Source organism: Acomys minous (genome assembly GCF_964271855.1).
Source record: "Acomys minous genome assembly, chromosome: 3".
In the NCBI taxonomy this organism is placed as follows: domain Eukaryota; kingdom Metazoa; phylum Chordata; class Mammalia; order Rodentia; family Muridae; genus Acomys; species Acomys minous.
Window position 1 is genome coordinate 67535027 of NC_140485.1, and position 19406 is coordinate 67554432.

General features: G+C 52.8%; 2 protein-coding genes across 7 annotated transcripts in view; one reads left to right on the top strand and one right to left on the bottom strand.

The window, feature by feature from the left end:
- The first annotated feature begins 1542 nt into the window (after positions 1-1542).
- On the top strand, positions 1543-10428 carry SPATA2 (spermatogenesis associated 2). 2 transcript variants are annotated; one of them, XM_084777181.1, is made up of 3 exons: positions 1543-1679; positions 7422-7855; positions 8426-10428. In XM_084777181.1, exons 2-3 carry the CDS (start codon positions 7538-7540, stop codon positions 9650-9652), a joined length of 1545 nt encoding a protein of 514 aa, XP_084633307.1. In that variant the 5' UTR covers positions 1543-1679; positions 7422-7537; the 3' UTR covers positions 9653-10428. The 2 variants fall into 2 exon arrangements, with proteins under 2 accessions (XP_084633307.1, XP_084633308.1); XM_084777182.1 differs by having other exon boundaries at positions 1555-1665.
- Positions 10429-15955: 5527 nt separating this feature from the next.
- SLC9A8 (solute carrier family 9 member A8) overlaps positions 15956-19406 on the bottom strand; it is a 49719-nt gene continuing 46268 nt past the window's right edge. For all 5 annotated transcript variants that reach the window (XM_084777177.1, XM_084777176.1, XM_084777178.1 and 2 more), the window contains one exon: positions 15956-18938. In XM_084777177.1, the coding sequence (XP_084633303.1) occupies positions 18831-18938 (108 nt within the window). In that variant the 3' untranslated portion in view covers positions 15956-18830. The remainder of the gene's footprint in view (positions 18939-19406) is intronic.

Sequence of the window (19406 nt, forward strand, 5' to 3'; positions counted from 1 at the left end):
AGACTTGCTGAGGAAGGCTGCCTGTCTACACAACTCCCTTAGGTCCTCAGTCAGTGCCCACTGTGTACTAAGCTGTCTGTCTGTAGCTCATTCTGCATACATCTCACTAGATAGCTGCTATTGTTATTATAATTGCTTTTAACAGGTATTATGCGGCTGAGAGACATGAAGTAGCTTGTTCAAGGAAATACAGCTAGTAATCAGTTAAGTCAACAGGGGGAGTCTCTCCACCCTCTTTCTCCCTTGTTTGGAACTGAACCCAGGGAGAACACACAGGGCAGATAAGGGTTCTAGTACCGAGCTACAGCCCTAGCTTTTTTTTTTTTTTTTGAGGCAGGAGCTCGCTAAGTTATTCATGTTAACCTTAAACTCCCACTCTCCTGGCTCAGCCCTCCGAAGAGTTAGGATTACAGAATGAGGCATCTATGGATTAATGGAAATAATGGATTCCCATTATTGTAAGACAGTTTCCTTATGTAGCGATTTATTTTTATTTTACGTGGATGAATGTGTTGCCTGCATGGGTGTATGTACACTGCGTGTGTGCCTGATACCCATGGAGGTCAGAGAGGGCATCAGATCCCCTGGAACTGGTGTTATGGATAGTTGTAAGCCGCTACGTGGGTACTGGGAACGGAAGCCAGGACGGCAGCAAGCAACAAGTGCTCCTAATCGCTGAGCTTCTCCTGAGCCCCACCCCCCACCCACATCTTTTTTTTTTTTCTTTCACAGATCAGAGTATATTTAATGTGTAAACAGCAGAAGATCAGAGGCTGGTGGTTTCCAGGTTTTATGATCTACTTGAAAAGCCTGTATTCTTGTATGCACAGTCCTAATGTATTGCAATTAATATTTTAAAATTATTGTACAAGGGACAATGATATCGCTTAAGTAACAGCATCTTTAGTCTGCATGCTGTTGCAATACGCATCTTAACCGCGGTCGCCAGCAGCAATACCCATGGCCCTCTCCAGTCTCCTGTGACCTCCGCCTCTGCTTTCGCTCTCTACCCTCCGCGGTTCAGTGTTTTTTGTTTTTTTAAAGACACATTTCTCTGTGTAACTTTGGCTGTCCTGGACTCACTTTGTGGACCAGGCTGGCATCGAACTCAGAGATCCGCCTGCCTCTGCCTTCCAGAGTGCTGGGATTGATTACGTGCGCCACCACGCCCGGTCGTGGTGCAGTCTTAGAAATGGGACAGCGGGTCCCCACGTCAGTGCCGGCTCTTGAGCACTGTCTGGACCAAGGGAAAGTCAGCCAGGTAGGGGGAAAAAAAAATCTCTCCACGCTAGATCGTGTTTCCATAACAACCCGGCCAACCAGCGTCTGTCCGCGCGTCACTTCCAGCTCTTTTGCTTCCGGGTTCTGATAGTCCCTAGGATTGAGGTCGGGTTCCGCGGACAAGAGCTTGGTCTCCGCCTCGGGCCATCGCCTCTCCGTTCCTCGCGCTCACCTGTTCCATCACCGGCTTCCGCCACTCCTTCCCAGGCCCAGCGCGCAGCCGTGCTCCAGCCTCTCTCAGGGCCCGCCTCCTTACGTCACTTCCTGTCTGACTGCTTCCGGGCTGCGGCTGCTCCGGTATTGGACTCGGTCCCCGGAGCCGGCGGGAGCGGTGGGGCTGTGCAGGGCCGTGCGGGACGTGTTTCGGCGGCGCTCGCTTTCCTGGTGAGCAGCGGCGGGTAAGTGCGGGGCAGGCAGGAAGGCAGGTCTCTGCGCGCGCTGTCGCGGACCAGGCCCTCGGTTCCGTTCCCGCGGTCGCGGCGGCTGCTCTGGGCGGCCGGCCGCAGCACTCGCTCCGGGGCGACAGCACACGCGCCCCGCGGCGCTCCCGGAGGCAGGCACCGCGCTGTGGCTCGCAGCCGGGAGGGGAGGCTGACCTGGCTTTGGACTCAACGAGTGACCTTGGCTGAGTCTGTCCGCCTCGGGAGCCTTGGTCTCCGGGTCTGCGAAGAGGAACGCGGCGGCCTTCCGGGGCCGCGGTGGGCGTGGAATGAGAGGACTCTGGCGTTGCAGGGTGTCTAGTGACAGGTCCCGGTATTTCATTGGCAGACCCAGGGTTGTTGGCGAGAGCTTGCCCAGCGTGTGCGATGCCCTGGGTTCTGTCCCCAGTCCTACCGACAAAAGACCCCACCAGTGGGGACGCTCTTTCCTTTAAGCCTGGGCGTTTTCCTAGCTGCTATGGTGGTCTGAGGCAGGCGGCTCACAAAGCAGGGTGTAGCTGTTGCAGGCTTATGTCCCCTGCAGAGAAGGGGATATGGCTTCCTTCAGAACCCGCAAGAGAGGCAGCTGCGATGAGGGAAGCCGGGTTCGAGCACAACCCAGGTGGTTTTAAGAGCCTTGGAGGTCCTCCGTGGCAGTGTTTCTGGAGGCCAGTTAGAGGTGTAGGGACCCTGTATTGTTTTACCGCCAGCAAGAGATGCTGTGGGTGGGTCTGGGAGCCTCTTGCTGAGAATAAATGCTTAGAGGTTGGGCAGAGAGAGTGGAGGTAGAGGCACTTCCCTGATCCTGTTTGGCGGCTGCAGCTGGACCAGGGGTGTGTAAACATGACTGGGCTCCAAACAGCACCTGCCGGTATAGGGAGGGAGTGACTTTCCGTGCTGCCACGGGTCACATTCTTGACTGGGCCTGCAGAAGTAAAGTCGAGCCAGTGGTCTACCTCCCCAATTGTTTTGGTTCTATTCAGCCGAACTTTAAATGAATCCGGCTTTCCACATTGGCTGTTTTAAAGAATAGTGATGGAGCCTGGTCTACAAAGCGAGTCCAGGACAGCCAAGGCTACACAGAGAAACTCTGTCTCGAAAAAAAAAAAAAAGAAGAAAGAAAGAAAGAAAAAAAGAATGATTGGTAAGGCGCCTGTGCATTAGCTTCCTCTACGCTGACTTGCTTTACAGAGGGGCCCAGATTGTGGGTGCAGGAGGTGCCACCCAGAGCCGATGGCACTAGGCATCCTTCTGCTTCCGTGTTCCGGATATTCACAGAGCTGTATTTTTTTTTCCCCCTGCCAGCCTGATACGGCTTGGCATTCCAGTCATTGGGTTGCTTGGAGAAATTAACAGCTTCTGTCGTTGGGCTGTCTTGTTCTCCTGTAACCAGGCTGTGTTTAGCAGAGAGCGTGTTTTTGTTGTGCTTTCGAGAGTGCTGGGAATAAATTGCTGGCTCTGTGCTCAGAAAAGACACCAGTTAGGGCCAGCCACAAGGCAGCCTGTATTCTTAGGAAATATATTCAGCTGGGATGATGTAACTGCCTCACTGCTGGCTGGTCTGTGGCCAGCCTCTCTCCTGGGCTCTTGAGCTTACATCATAAAGAGGCTGGTGGCTCTCCCAGCCCATTTGGTGTGGGAAGATGGCAGTTTTGCTACTATCAGCTTGCTTCCCGGACGCAGGACATTCTGACTGACAAGGCCTTTCAAGGAGCTCACCCAGAAGATGCAGCAGGATGGCTTTTGCCTATGATTAGATTCAAATTCAGGTCTCAAATCCAGTTCTTCTTAGCCCCCTAATTTAGGATAGGTGAGTTGACTCTCTTTGCTCAGTTTCCTCTTTAATTTTGGCGTTGTCCTATGGATCTTACTGATTTTTGAACAGCTGGCATAGGGACCTGCATATCCTGACCCCTTTGTAATTGGTATCAGAAATGAGTGAGCTGAATGGGAGAAAGCCAGGCCTTGGGACCTGTTGGACCTATTGGCTCTGCCGGAGACAGTGATTGCAGCCAGGTCTCTGCTTCCTCAGCTGCTGTAAGGATGAAATGGGAGATGGGATTAAAGTGGGGCTCTGCCATGTCCCTTGGAACATACAGACTCCTACTCTTTGTTTCCTTCTCTTACCCGGCCCTGTGTCATGTACTTAGGTATTCACACCTGTGCATGTATCTATAGAGGAAGCCAGAGGTTGCATGACTTTCTCTTATCTTTACACTTTTTTTTTCTTCATTATTTTTATTTTATGTGGTTGGGTGTTTTGCTTTCAAGTGTATCTGGAGCATGTGCATGCCTTTGATTCCCAAAGGATGGTATCTGATCCCCTGGAGCTGGAGTTACAGACTGGTGTAAGCCCCCATGTGGGTTCTAGGAATTAAATCCAGGTCCTCTGTAAAAGCAGCCAGTGCCCTGTGCAGTGGTGGCTTATGCCTTTAATCCCAGCACTCAGGAGGCAGAGGCAGGTGGATCAAGGTCAGCCTGGTCTACAAAGTGAGTCTAGGACAGCCAAGGCTAAACTACTGAGCCACCTCTCCAGCTACCACCTTGCCTTCCGCCTTGAGATAGGTTATTTCTGTGTAGCCCTGGCTGTCTTGGAACTTCTCTGCAGGCTGGCCTTGAACTCAAAGATCCATATGTCTCTGCAGCCCAAGTGGGTGTTGGGATTAGAGGTGGGTGCCACCATGCCCAGCTTTTCATTTTATAGTTTAAGACAGCATCTCTCACTGAGTCTGGAGCTCACCTATTCCTTCTGGGCTGGCTGTTCATCAGGATCCTGTCTTTGCTTCCTAGTGGGAAACCCTGTGCTGTGCTTATGATGGAATCTAGGGTCTCATGCATGCTAGGCCGGGACTCCTGCACTGAGCCACCCTAGGACTTGATCTCCCTTTTGGTTTTAAGACTGACCAAAGACCAGCTCGTGCTTCTGAAGCAGGAGAGAGGGAAGCTTCTCTTAGACAGGGAGCTGCTGCGTGTGTCCTCTTTGCCTGGCAGTGAGTTTGTATTGAGAGGATATGCATGTTAGGCGGCTGCTGAGCTGTTCCAGCTAGAACTGGTTTAGACTGTCTTCTTCACTGGTGGACACTGCTACCCTGTACCCCACCATAACCAGGCCAGGCAGAAGGTGGATGCTTTGTTTTTGTTGTTTTTTTTCCAAGACAGGGTTTCTCTTGTAGTCCTGGCTGTCCTGGAACTCACTTTGTAGACCAGGCTGGCCTCGAACTCACAGCGATCTGCCTGCCTCTGCCTCCTGAGTGCTGGGATTTAAAGGAGTGCACCACCACACCCAGCTTGAAGGTGGGTGCTTTGTAAAACCCCTGTGAGCCATTGGTCTTGGAGTTGTCAGGGGCACAGGCAGTAGGCTGCATGGCATGCATATGTGCAACTCATCTTCCAGCTGCTCTTGTGGCCCTGCTGAGAGACTGGAGGTCACTGTGTGTGCATGTGTTCTTTACATCGTTGATTGGGCCAGTTGCATTAGGTGTCCACCTTGAACTGCATCCATGTTAAGTACTGTGGGGATCTCTGCCTTTGTGGGAGCTACGGGTTATGGGGAGGGACTGAGAGTAAGCTAGTAAAAGAGCAGGTAGAGCCAATAATTTCAGATTGCAGTGGCTATCTCAGGGAAACGGGGGGGGGGGGTGGGGGGGTTGGGGGGGTGGCTGGGAAGGTGGGGTTTACGTGACATGACACAGCAGGAGGTCTCGGTGTTGGAGCTGAAGCCTGCAGGGTGCAGTGACCAGCCACTCAAGAGTCAGCCTGGCGCAGCTGAGGAGCAAGGGATTGTGTGACTGTCGCTTAAGGGAAGGTTAGACTGCTGCGAAGGCAAGTGTGACCTCAGGGCCTTGGCCTTGGTCACAGCTTAGCACTCATCTTGGGCCCTTCTGTCCCCTCCAGGTCCATTTGCTTCTGAACTTCTGTGAGGGTAGCACCACAGGTAGTGGGTAAAGAGGGTCTTTCGGGTCCTCCTGTGTTTGTTTGTTGTGACTTCACACCGTGACCAAGACTATCAGGGGCTCCAGGCAGTTCTATCCTCTCTCCTGAGTGCTGGAATGACATTGTGTGCCACCGCACCCAGTGTGTGCCCCAGCTTTGCTACATATTCCACCTTACCCCACTGTTGCTGCTGCCACTCATCTCCCCACACTAGAGACCCTGAGCTGTGGCTTAACTGAGGCTAGGGTGGTCCTGTGGGCCCTGTGATTGTAGCCAGAGCACAGATCTACTAGGTGACCCCACAGGCCAGCCCCAGCCCAAGGTGCAACCCAGTCCCTTACCCTCCCCACTATTAGCCATGCTGATGGGCTCTCAGCCCTACCTGAGCAGGATGCAGAAGTTGGCTTCAAGTAAGGTCCTCACCAGCCATACTCTGGAGTCTGGCCAGGAAAGTGTCAGGCACAGTTCACACCCACTCTACAGAGCCTTCTTGAGAAAGCCTGGTGTCTTGAGGGTGGATTCCTTGCCAGGGCAGAAAAGTCTGACAGGGCCTTCCTTACTTAGCCACATTGTGCAGAGCTGTGTGTGCTGATCTGGATTCATGAAAAAAGGAACCAGAGTGTTAAAGGATTGGTCTGAGTGAGCCCCTGCATTGCTGCCTCACTGGTGCCTGTGTACCCTCTTGCACCGTGTTTGTCTGCAGTGTGGACACTGAGTGTCGCTGTATTCACCCGAGGTCACCTGTGAGCTGCTGGGCTGCTGTGCATGCTCACCCCAGCTCAGCACTTTTCTTCTCCCAGCTGGCTGTGGCCCCTCCTAAGCTGAATGGGAAAGCAGTCCGCCTGGTCTCCATAGTCTTCTCCACGTACTTGAACGCTTGTGACTTATGTAGCTTTTCACAGAAACCCTGGCCGTGTGTCCTTGTGTCCTGCTGGGAGTGGGACCCCGGGTCCCTCACACAGAGCAGTGTAGACCCAGCTTCCCCCATTAGGAGCAGCCATCCCTCTTTGCTGCCTGGTCTTTAGCAGTCTCCTTTCTGTTGGTGTCAAGCTCCTTCCTATTCCAGGAAAGCAGGGCGTGGTGGGCTGGGCCTGGACTCTGATCTCAGCTCCACCTTGGGAGTTTTGTGACCTTGGGTGATCTTCTCAATAGCTGCCTGTCTTCAGGGGCCACGGTAGCGCCTGTGTCCCACTTGCTCAGGAGTAAGGGATTTCGTACCTGGGAATGCTCTAGTGCCTGCTTAGCATCTCCCTGCTGCCACCTCTGGCATCACACCCTTGGCCTGGCAGTGCTTCAGGTTTAACTCTGCCTCGGGGCTTTCCCAAACTCCTCCTTCTGTAACACCAAGGCCAAATGTGTTCCCTTTCCCTGAACCCTGCCTTCAGGGGCATTAGTCATTCCTGGGAGCTGGTGAGCTGCAGAACATGGCCTGGTTTGTTTTCACCTTGCACCAAGTATGTGTTCTGTATCTGTCGGGTGGAAGAGCACATGGGGGCCATCTGGGCTAAAGAGCCAGCATAGCTTGGGCCAGCTCTTGGCTTTGCTTTCTCAGCATTCTGGTTCGCCCCCTACACCCCCCTCGAGACAGGGTTTCTCTGTGTAGCCTTGGCTGTCCTAGGCTTGCTTTGTAGACCAGGCTGGCCTGAAACTTACAGTGATCCACCTGCCTCTGTCTCCCGAATGCTGGGATTCAAGGCGTGCACCACCACGCCCGGCTTCCTCAGCATTCTGATGCTGGAGTAGGGACTAGTCAGATGGGTGATGGCTTCTTGTTTCCCCCCTTTTCAGAGCATGCGCTGGTCCACAGGCACCATGCCAGGTCTTCATGTGACGTGCCAGCCTCCAGTCCCAGAGCCATGGGGGAGATGAGGTAGCCCTTGGGTTTGACTGGGAAGCCCAGGTCAATGGATACGAAGTACAAGGATGATTTATTTCGGAAGTATGTGCAGTTCCATGAGGGCAAAGTGGACTCCACCCCCGGCAAGCAGCAGCCTGGCAGTGATGAGCGCCTGCGAGTGGCAGCTGCCACCCTGCTCAGCCTGCACAAGGTGGACCCCCTGTGTCGATTTCGGCTGATCCAGTTTTATGAGGTGGTGGAGAGCTCCCTCCGCTCGCTGAGCAGTTCCAGCCTGAGGGCTCTGCACTGCGCCTTCAGCATGCTGGAGACGGTGGCCATCAACCTCTTCTTGTTCCCCTGGAAGAAGGAGTTCCGCAGCATCAAGGTGAGGTGGGATGGCCGCTTCTGCTGCTCCCTCCTGAGTGCATGTGCCCCTGTTGTCAGCCTATGGGCTGTGTGTGTGTGTGTGTGTGTGTGTGTGTGAGTGTTGAGAGAAGATTCTGCACTTTCCATAGCAGGGGAAGGGGGTGGTAGAGACTGCACTAAGCTGGGCCGGAATTCTGGCATGTTCCATTTGTTTGTTATTATGATGCTGGGCATTAAACCTATGGTGCATGCTCTATCCCTGAGCTCCATCCCCAGCCCTGATGTGTTCTTAAAACTTTGACAGAAGACTCGAAAGGGACATTCTCAGGGCTTAGTGTCACACTTCCTACAATTCCATCCCCTGTGCTTTCTCATGTGGAAAAGAGCCTTCATACTACATAGAAAGCTGATGGCCTCACTGGCCTCACAGCGGCCATGCGTGTCTGTTTGGTGGTGTGTATTTAGTGTGTTCTCGCGCCTGTGGTCTGCAGGCAGCAGCTCCCCATCTCTCCCTGCTAGTCCCGCTCTGCATTTGGTTTGAACAGGCTTCTGTAGCATGCCTCTTTTTTTCTACCCACTCTCTCCCTAGACCTACACAGGCCCTTTTGTTTACTATGTCAAGTCCACATTGCTGGAAGAGGACATCCGAGCCATTCTGAGGTTCATGGGCTATGAGCCTGAGTTGGGGACTGCGTACAAACTTAAAGAGCTTGTGGAGTCCCTCCAGGTGAAGATGGTCTCCTTTGAGCTCTTCCTGGCCAAGGTCGAGTGTGAGCAGATGCTGGGGATCCACTCACAGGTGAAGGACAAGGGCTACTCGGAGCTGGACGTGGTTACTGAGCGCAAGAGCAGCACAGAGGATGCACGTGGGTGCTCAGATGCCCTGCGGCGGCGAGCGGAGAGTAGGGAGCACCTGACTACTTCCATGGCTCGCGTAGCACTCCAGAAGTCAGCCAGCGAGCGGGCAGCCAAGGACTACTACAAGCCCCGGGTGACCAAACCCTCCAGGTCAGTGGATGCCTATGACAGCTACTGGGAGAGCAGGAAGCCCCCCTCAAAGGCCTCTCTGAATCTGCGGAAGGAGCCCCTGGCCATGGATGTAGGGGATGACCTAAAGGATGAGATTATCCGTCCATCCCCCTCATTGTTGACCATGTCCAGCTCCCCTCATGGTAGCCCTGATGACCCTCCCTCCATCTCTCCCATCAATGGCCTCGGCCTGCTTCGTGGTACATACTTTTCCACTCAGGATGACGTGGACCTGTATACGGATTCAGAATCCAGGGCCACCTACCGGAGGCAGGATGCTTTGCGGCCGGATGTATGGCTGGTCAAAAATGATGCCCACCCCATCTACCACAAGCGTTCACCCCCCACCAAAGAGTCTGCCCTCTCCAAGTGCCAAAACTGTGGCCTGTCCTGCAGCTCCTCCCTCTGTCAGCGCTGTGACAGTGTACTCGTCTGTTCTTTGGCCTCCAAGCCCAGTGCTTTTCCCAGCAAGGCCTCTGCTCATGATAGCCTGGCCCATGGGACACCTATGCGGGAGAAGTATGTGGGCCAGTCTCAGGGCCTTGACCGGTTGCCACCTGTTCACTCAAAGCCCAAGCCCTCTACCACAGCCACCTCCCGCTGTGGCTTCTGTAACCGTGCAGGTGCCACCAACACCTGCACTCAGTGTTCAAAAGTTTCCTGTGACACCTGCCTCGGCGCCTACCACTACGACCCCTGCTGCAGGAAGAGCGAGCTGCACAAGTTCATGCCCAACAACCAGCTGAACTACAAATCCACCCCGTTCTCCCATCTCGTGTACAGATAGGCCCCGCCTCCCCATCTTCCGCTACAAGGGCTACACCACTGACCTGGCTTGGTCCCCTCAAGAGGTGTCAGAGCAGCACCAGAAGCAGAGACCCGAGCTTGACCCTGGAGGCAGCCAGAGTCACTGCTCTGTCACATAGGAGTTCACTTAGCACTTGACACTCCACTCGGCCACTGCCTTGTGGCCGTGGGACAGGGTGGCACTTCCATTCAGTCATTTCACTGACCACTCCCTGCTCAGCTGGCTTGGGTTTGGGTTTTGGTTCTGGTTCCCTTGAAAGGTGGGGACTCTTGCCACACCTGCCTCACCCACTGTAAAGCCAGCTTGGACTGGGGAGGAGCCTTTGGGTCCCCTTTAAATGCCCACCAGGAGTGGCGAGCTGGAGGCCTGCTGGCTTGTGAAATGAGCCCTCCTGCCACACTGGGCCTCTCTGATGGCTCGCCTCTTTTCCTGTTCCCGATAAAAGGATCCCTAGGCAGATGTCCCTGCCCCTTGCCTCCACCCCTACCCCCACCCCGTCCCCCAAACAGGTCTCAAAGGGGAGCCAAGTCCAGTATTAGCTGAATCTTGCCAGCTCACTCTGTCAGCCCAGTGTTGGTGAGCTCTGCTTGGCAAATGGAAAGTGGACTCCACAGCAGGACTGTTTGCGTGTCTGTCCCCATCCCCCTGTACTGTACTGTACATACAGAGTTTGAGGTTTATTTTTAAATGAGTATTCAACTTGCTGTGTGTTTCAACATGGTGAAAAATTAATGATAAATGGTATTTATAAAGGTGCCCTGGGTCCTTTAGTCTTCCAAGGGGGGCTGAATGCCCCTTCCTGGCGTTTTCCTCCACTTGCTAGGGTGGAGAAAGCCTCACAGTAGGGGACTGACAAAGCCCATGTTCCTTTCCCATGGCTGTAGAGAGCTGCTGTCTTCCCTAAGTAAATATACACCTACCTCCGGTGTGCACGCGGGGGGTTAGCTCGGTGCTGAGGTCTGCAGTGACCCCAGTGACATGGGGACCCCAGCCCTCACATCTATAGCTCTGGTCTTGGTGCCTGCTGAGCATGAATCTTGTACCCTAACCCTTGAGTCTCTCCTCAGAAGGAAGTTAGGTGGATCCCCTCCACCCTCATCTCGCCTTCCTCCCTGGTCCCCAGGGCTGTCAGCAGCGGCTCTTAGTCTTTTTGCACTAGTGGGCAGAGGTGGTGTGTGCCCATCACACAGATGCTACTCAGACAGCTTTCACGCTTCCCAGTAAAAACTACCCACCTCTGATTTTTCCCTTTTGGGGAGCAGAGCAGGAATAGGGCAGGAATTTGAACTTGTCACTTCCTTTTGAACTGTTAACACACTTTAGCCATAGGCAGTTGTGATACGTTGTTTGGGATCTATGTGCAAGTGGGGCTTTCCCAAAGGCACTCGAGCTCTAGAGCAGGCTTGATTCTAGCCAAACCCTGAGCCACTGTGAATTTGCTGGTGTTTTTCCAACTCACTGGAGTGATTTTAAGGTTTTCCAAATCTTATATGGCTTTTTTTTTTAAATCTCTAGCTGATAGATCACATGTAGATAGGTGTACATACAGCTGACATTGGAAATGTTCTTAAGAGACTGGCCTCCTGGGCAGCTGTCCTTGATGGTCCTACCACACTGCAGGACGGATGAGCCTGGCCCGCTCCTGAGAGCTCGAGCTTTCATTCCAGTTACTCCAGCACTGCAGGGACTCTCAGGGTGGACGACAGGCCGCCTGAGGAAGGGCAGTGTGCTGTTCATCAGGAAATCCCGTGTACAGACTGGCGGACTCGCCCCTCCTAGTGTTTCACTATAGGAGATTGCTGTGATCCGGATAGTTGAGTATATGCTAATTTAAAATGCACAGATTTTGCATTTGATTTCTACAGAGTTGAAATGTTGAGAGATTTTAAAAAACTAAATAAAGTGTCTTCCATTGTTAAATGAAGTGTTCGTGTTACAGCCCTTCTGTGGCTTCCCTCCTGTGCGGCAAGCTCTGGCCTAGATGCTGCTATAGTTAGCTCAAGTGACAGGACTCAGATACTACCTGGTCATCTGGGGGAGATGGGAAGCAGGCCAGGAATCAATGCTGCCCATTTCCCTAAAGTGGGCTGTGTCCTCCAGGAGAAGTGGTCGGTGGCTGCAGACAGTAGTACTAAAGATGCCCCTCTCCTTTTTCCTGCCTCCTGATTTTTCTCATTAAAGGCATGTTGTACCATACCTGGCCAAAGTTTTTTTTTTTTTTTTACTTAAAAAGCCAAAATCTTGACAGATGGTCAGATGGCACAATGAACAAGAACACTGGCTGCTCTTCCAGGGGCCCAGGTTCAGTTCCTAGTACCCACAGCAGGCTCACAATCATTTCTAACTCCAGTTCTAGGGGATCCAGCACCCATACACAGAAATGTTACATTTCCCATGTAGTTGCATCAAGCGTAACTCCCCCATACTACAGGATGCTGACTAGGGCACAGGGGAAATGAATCCAGGGCCTTGGGCATGCTGGACAACTGATGCCACTGAACTAGTCTGTCCTAGCCCACACAGATCTTTAAATCGCCACTGTCTTTGTTACTAAGATGGCCCTACAGAACATAGGAGTCCCAGTGTTTTGCTTTTCCATTTTTGTGTGTGTGCATATGTATGTATGAAAGCCCTTCACTGAGGCAGGATCTCGATTAAACCCAGAGCTCGTGGATATGACTTTGATAGGAGCTGGTTTGCTAGTGCCTGAGCTTTGCTTACTCCAGTCCTGCCCTGTCACATGCTCTAGTCTCCTGGTTTCTTAAGAATTGGTTGCCTCTCCCTGATTCCTTCCTATCTGCATGTGTTCTGAGGTACCACTGTGGGCTGAGGTCAGATCCTTCAGTGGGCAAGATCAGTATGTGAGAAAGGCCTGGCCTGGTTCTGACATATTGGGCCTGTGTGGAGGGTGATCTGGGATTGATGGGTCACGCAGAAGCCAGTTCTAACTTATAAGGTCTGTTTCTAAAAAAAATTAGGTGTATGGGTGTTTGCCTCTCCTCATGTTTCTGCAGTGTATGTATACAGGCCCCAAGGGGGTGTGGAATCCCCTGGAGTTAACAGGTACATGGTTGAAAACCTCCATGTGGTGCTGGGGATGGATCCTAGTCCTCGCCAAGAGCAGCCAGTGCTCTTAATCACGGACCCATCTCTTTTGCCCCATTAGGTAGGAATTTTTGTTTGTTTGTTTGGTTTTTCAAGACAGGACTTCTCTCTTTGTGTAGCCTTGGCTGTCTAGACTCACTCTGTAGATCAGGCTGGCCTCGAACTCAGAGATCTGCCAGCCTCTTCCTCCAAGTGCTGGGATTAAAGGTGTGCATCACTGCTCCCAGCTTGTTTTTTTTTTGGGACAGGGTTTCTCTAGCTGTCCTGGAACTTCCTTTATAGAGCAGGCTGGCCTTGAACTCAGAGATCACCTACCTCTTACCTGTTGGGTACTGGGATTAAAAGCGTGTGCCACCACCCAGTTGCATAGGGTGCTTTGATATTACCACTCCCCCCAAATTTCTTCATCACTTCCCCTCCCTACTTCCTGTCCCTTTTTTGTTTTTAAATAATCCTGAGTCCAGTTAGTGAGAACGGAGAGGGGTTTGAGACAGGGCCTTACTGAATAGTCCAGGCCATCCTCCTGTATGGCCTCCTCAGTGCTGGCCACCAACGAGTGCTTACTGGCCTGCTTGCATGCTTGCGCTGGCTTAAAGTACCAAGCATCTGGAACCACCTCCCAAGGGTGGCACTACCCAGAGGGCTGGGTTCTCCCAAATCAATCATGAGAATGTCCCCATAGGCCAGTGGGTGGGTGGCACACACCTTTAATTCAAGCACTCAATAAAAATAAACAAAAAAAGTTGGGCATGGTGGTGGGAGCCTTTAATCCAGCAGAGGCAGTGGGTCTCTGTGAGCTTGTCTACAAAGAGAGTTCCAGGACAGCCCTGTCTCAAAAACCAAACAAACGAAAAATGCTCTCATAGGCTTGCCCACAGGCCAATTTGGTGGGGATATTTTTACCAATTGAGGCTTCCTCTTCCTAAATGACAACTGTATGAAGGTGACAAAACATACTAGCTAGTACAAGCCCTTTCTATGCTGAGGATCATCCTCTAGTCTTGGCTTGCTGAGTGCTTTTCTTAGGGAAGCACCTGAAATTTGGCCATATGTTCCTTCTGTATCAATCAAAGTAGCCATAGTTTTACTTTCCCTCCAGCTAATCTGGAGTGTTATACATGTACTGGTGGCTCTCTGGCATAGCTCAGCACACATGAGACACAGCACAGGCGTGTGGGAGTCTGCCCCCTGGGAGAGTCAAGGCTTACTAAGGTCTCTATTTCCTGCTCAGTTGTCATTTCACTCGCACTAACATGGGGCACTCCAGTTCTGTTCCGTTAGCAACAGGATCATTTCTATCACTAATAGAAAAGGACCTCCCTGTGGTGTGGTGGATCTAGACATGTGAAAACTCACACAACTGAAGGAACACACATACCACATACATTTTCTTTCTGGTTTTATGAGAATTTCTAGTCATTGTTGGCTGGTGCTCACCATGGAGCCCAGGCTGGTCTCCAACTTGAGACTCCTCGTGCCTCAGACTCCCAAATGCTTGGCCCATTACATTCCACCATGCCTTCGCTTCATGCAAAACTAAAATTGTTCTGGGGAGATGGCTCATCTGATTAAATGCTTGCCTCACAAGTACGAGACCCTGACTTGTTCCCCAGAACCCACACATGTGGGAAGAGGCTCAGGGGTGGAGAGGGCTTGCTGCTTTCAGAGGACAGGAGCTCGGTTCCACTGTACCACGACTACCTATGACTCCTGCTTATGGCGGGCAGCCTTGTCTACCCAGGGAATTCCAGACAGCCAGAACCACAGAGAAACGCTGTCTCAAAAAAATCAACTAACCAAAAAACTGCTTTCAGCTCTGTCATCCTCAGGAAGCCCCATCTCCCCTCTGGGCCTTGGAATGACGGAAGCAGGTCCAAGTTTTACACCTGCATATAAGGAGGGAAAGGATGGAGCAGTTCCCCAGGGTGCTGCTCTGTCTTGCCATGCTGGGTCAGGGATCCTTTTCTTACCAAGGTCTTCACAGCTGAAGCCCCAGGGAAGCACTGGTGGACACACCAGAGAGATCTCAAGGGTGTTGGTAGTACTTCTACCTTTTTTGAGACATGGTTTCTCTGTTCTGGAACTCTTTGCCTGGGACTTGCTTGTAGGACAAGCTGGCTTCCAACTTAGAGAGAATCCCCTACCTCTGCATTCCATATAGCATGTTTTATTTTATTGAGGCAGAGTTTCTCTGTGTAGCCCTGGCTGTCCTGGACTCACTCTGTAGACCAGGCTGTCCTCAAACTCAAAAGATTCACCTGCCTGTCTCCTGAGTGCTGGGATTAAAGGCACACAGTACCACACCTGGCTATAGCATGTTTTTAGTGTGCACTAAAATGTCTCTTTCTCAAATTGTTTGAGTTCCATGATGGGGGGGGGGTTAGGGGCTTTGGGACCCTTTTTCTGGCCTCCTGTTTCTCCCTTCTACCTTGAGGGCTTTCTCTGGAGTTGCTCAGGTTGTGTCCTTCAGTGGGACTGAGTCCTTTCCTCCAGGCTGACACTACTAAGAAAATCTCCTAGCGGTCCTCAAGGCCAGGGCATCCTGAGGATGTAGTCTGTTGTTCAGTGTCTTCCCTGACTTCAAGGCTGGTTAAGTTCCTGTGATGTCACACTCAGGCAGCCTTCCCTGTAGGGCCCAGGCTACGCAGGGTAAGCAGAGGGGCCTCATGTCCTACATCCTGTGGTACATCTTCAGCCCGTGGCTGGCGCCCAGTAGAGGGGTCACTTCACTTTCTTGGTGGCTGGAAGAAACCAGAAAACCTGGGCTCTGCTGGCAGGCCCTGCTTGTTCCAGTGTCTGGTGCTGGCAGCAGCTACTTCAGAAATGTGCCCACATGTGATGACTCCGGACCTCACATAAGGCCTTCTCGTGTTGAGGACCAGAGAGGCTATGGCCCCTCAGTTGTTTAGATTCTCTGGAGAAGTTCTCCACTTTTCTGCAGGTAGACATATTCAGCCAACCAGCAGCAGGTCCTGAGTGGCCTGGAGCAATGGGCTCCTGGCACCCAAGATCATTCTGCCTCAAGTGTTGCTCACTGACATCCAGAGGCTGAATTCCAAAGCACTGAACTTGGAACATGCCTGCCGCTATCCTGGAGAGCTGTGGGGACCCAGAGCCACATCTAGGAGTGTGCAAATCTAGGTTTGCAAAGTCACTTGACACAACAGAGGTCATCTCTGATTCTGCAGCACTTTATTTCTATCTAGTAATGTGACCCCCATTCAGTGCTGAGGGTGAGGGGGACAGGCAGGCAAGAGAGAAGCTCCAGAAGAGTGACACACTTCCCTCCTGCTCAGGCCCCTCCCAGAAAGCAGCCAAAGCCCCAGGAACCTTGAACACAGGGCTCCTTGCCAGCCTCCCTAAATCACAACACTCCCCAAACCCTCCACTGACAGAAGAAAGGAACCAGGTTTGTGAGGAGAGCCTTTAGACCTTCTGGTGGAAGCAGGGGCTGCCACCACTGCACACAACGGTGCCTGGGTGAGGCGGTCATGACACCTCCTCACTCTCAAACTGGGTGGACAGGTGGGAAGGCAGGGAGGAGAAGGAGGGTCATCAGAAGGCCCGCGCTGCCTCATTTTCCCATGCAGTTTCAGTTAGCAGCCTGGCTCTGGGGCTCTGCGGGAACTCAGCAACTCGCTGCTGCCTGCTGCCGCTTGGACCTGGTTTCCTGGGCACCAGCCAGCAGAGAAAACAAGCTGCTATTTCTGAGGGAATGGGGAGGGTTCTTGTCTCCACACAGCATCTTAGAAGCCTGGTGGGTGGTAGACAGCTACTGGATCCTCCTCACATCTGAGCTGGAAGCAGCTGACCGCCACCATACCCACCTCCACAGCTAAGGGAGGAGGGATGTGGGTAGCAGCTGCCAGGCCCAGAACCTCCCACGGGCACGTGGTATGGCAGCCCTTAGGATGGGTGTTAAGGCGGCTCTCTGCCTTGGCATTCTACTGCACAAGCTCCTCATGCTGTCAAGATGCTGGATGTGGCTATTTGGAGGGACCCTGCGGCCACAGCACTGCAGAAAGCAGGCCACCTATCCTGACAACAGACTACATACACTGCAGGGATGGGCCACCAGGAGGTCCAGGGTAGGGCCTGCCCATTGGCTAAAATGCCAGGTACCCAGAGCACACAGGCCCTGATTATTCCTTCTGTGTGCCCAGCTGGCCTGTTCCTTGGGCTAGACCTGAAATTTGCAGCATAACTGGGTCATGTTCTACCATTTTCACATTCACCACCACACACAACAGGACTAGCAGGTCTGAGAAGGTGGCAGCAGCAATTAATTTGTCAGGTAAAATATCTGAAAAATTCCCTCTAGCACCCTGCTCCCTGGCCATGGGCCCTGGAGGGCTGGGCATTCTCTCAGGGTGCTAAGCCCACATTCCCCAGCAAGGGGCAGGGGGGGCCTAATGACTCTTAGGGCTGGTGCTGCAATCACCTAAGCTCCAGGAAGCTCGTTTCAGGTCTCAGCCTGAAATGGGAGGCTAAGAGTGATGTGTCAGGGACATGAGACCTAGTGACAAGGGCCAATTGAAGGATGCCCAACTCCTCACTGCTTAATCTATGAAGTGTGAAGGGTTAGAAAGAAGTCTCGGCCAGCCACTGAGCTTGGAAAGCAACCTCCATCAGAGATGGAACCTGAGTTCTGGGAAAGGGAACAATCCAGACTGAGCCCAGCCCCTAGCCCACAACTGCACAGGCCATAGTAGCTCCATCCCAGGGCTAAGATGCGGATTAAGGGAGAGGACTGCATCTCAGCTTTACCAAGGATAAGTGACTGTATACAGAAGCAAACTGCATGCTTCCAACTCCACCAGCTCCTGCAGAACAGTGATGTGGCAGAGTCTTAGAGGGCCTGGCTGTCCTGCCCAATATCAGAACCACATTACCCAAGGTGGGCAACACCTCCAGACAGCCCACTCAGGCCACTGTGTCCTAAGCCGCCTGGGGTGCAGGGAAGGAGTAGGGCCACACGGGTAGTCGCCATGGATGGGTGGAGTGCAGCAGCTAGGAAAGGGCAGGTGAGGACATCAGGCAGGAACCATTGCCTTACCCTGAGACATGCAAGGGCATGTGTTTCTGTGACCCAAAGTCAGTGGAGTCCCAAGTGGCCAGAGTGGGGAGCCCTGGCCTCAGTTGTTCTGCTCTGGCCACTGCTCTAGTGTCTTGCAGAACTAGGGCCCTGGCATGGAGGACAGAGGACACAAGCTTCAGGGACTGGTAAAAGACACTGGGCTCTAAGCAGCAGCTAGGTAGAAGGAGCCTCCCACTACAGGGTCTAGAGAGAGGCCTCTGGGTAGAGGCCACGAAAGAGAGGAGGCAGTGGCGGAAAGGAAAGCGAGAGGACATGGAGGTGACTCCCACACTTGGGAAAGGTGCCCCCAAGGGCCCTGTGCTTCCAGCTAGTCTCTTCAGAGAGCATTCCAAACCCAGGGGACAGGCCAACACCCTTCTTGGAAGCCGGAAGGTCGCCCCTGCCATGCACTCATGTAAACATTTGCATTATGCCCACAGGTGGGCCACAGCTGCCTGCCCAAAGGCACACTGGGATGTGCCAGTTCACGGCAAGAAAAAGGGTCCTTCAGCCTTTCTCTTAGAGAGCGCAGGACATAGGACAGGGACTATGAGGCTTTCAAAGTCTCTTGGCCTTGGCCTCAGGTCGAGGCTGCTGCTGCCACCACCGCCACCAAGGCACCTTGACGACTCAGAGACAAATGGCAAAGTGCCTGCCAATAGCTGCTCTAGAGGTGTGAGGAAGGCATGGCCCAGGCATGGTATGAGCCAAACAAGCAGTCTCCTAAAACTTTCTCTCTGGCCTGGCACGAAAGTAGAAAGGAGGCTGGCGACCACCATCCTCTGCAGGTCCAGAAACCTGGGGTAGGTCTGGATCCATGAGTCATGGAGGCCAATCACATTTCTGAAGCCAGAACCTTCCAAAGGCCTGAAGCTTCCTAAACTTCATGCTTCTGTAAAACTAGCCCTTGACCTACCACCTTGTCTTGAGGAGGCTACATGAGGCATGTTGTTCCAGGCCTGGGGTACTGTGGCTTCAGAACAACTCCTGCTCATCGTCCTCAGAGCCCGACGGTCCCTGGCGGACCTCCTCATACCACTTGTTGGTGAGGCTCTTCATCTGGATGCGCCCATGGTGGAGGTCCTGAGAGACATACGGAAGAAGACTGTCAGTGAGTCAGTGACAGGGCCAGGGGACAAGAGGCTGCTGTGAAACTCTGAGTTGGAGGTAACAGGAAGGTATTCTGAGAACTGAGAGGCACAGGAAGAAAAATGCATGTTATAAGCTTGGCCTTTGGAATTAGATGTCTGGGCTTGTGGCAGCTTTGCAGCACGTTGCCCTATGTATGTGAGTTCCTTTTCCTGGGCCTCGGTCTCCCCAGCTGCTAAGTGAGATGACATGCTTTGCTGTTTAGCTGCTGGAGGACATGGTGCTCATGGGGGTGTGAGGTGCTGTGCTATCATACACAGGCTGTGAAGAAAGGGAGAGCAGCTAGGAGAGCCCCGCCCACCCCAGGTAGGAGGCAGCTACTGCCAAAAGAACAGGGTCACAGGCCTGTCTGAGGTTTCTTGGCTCAGCATCAGAAGCAGATCCATGTCCCCAGGGCAGGAG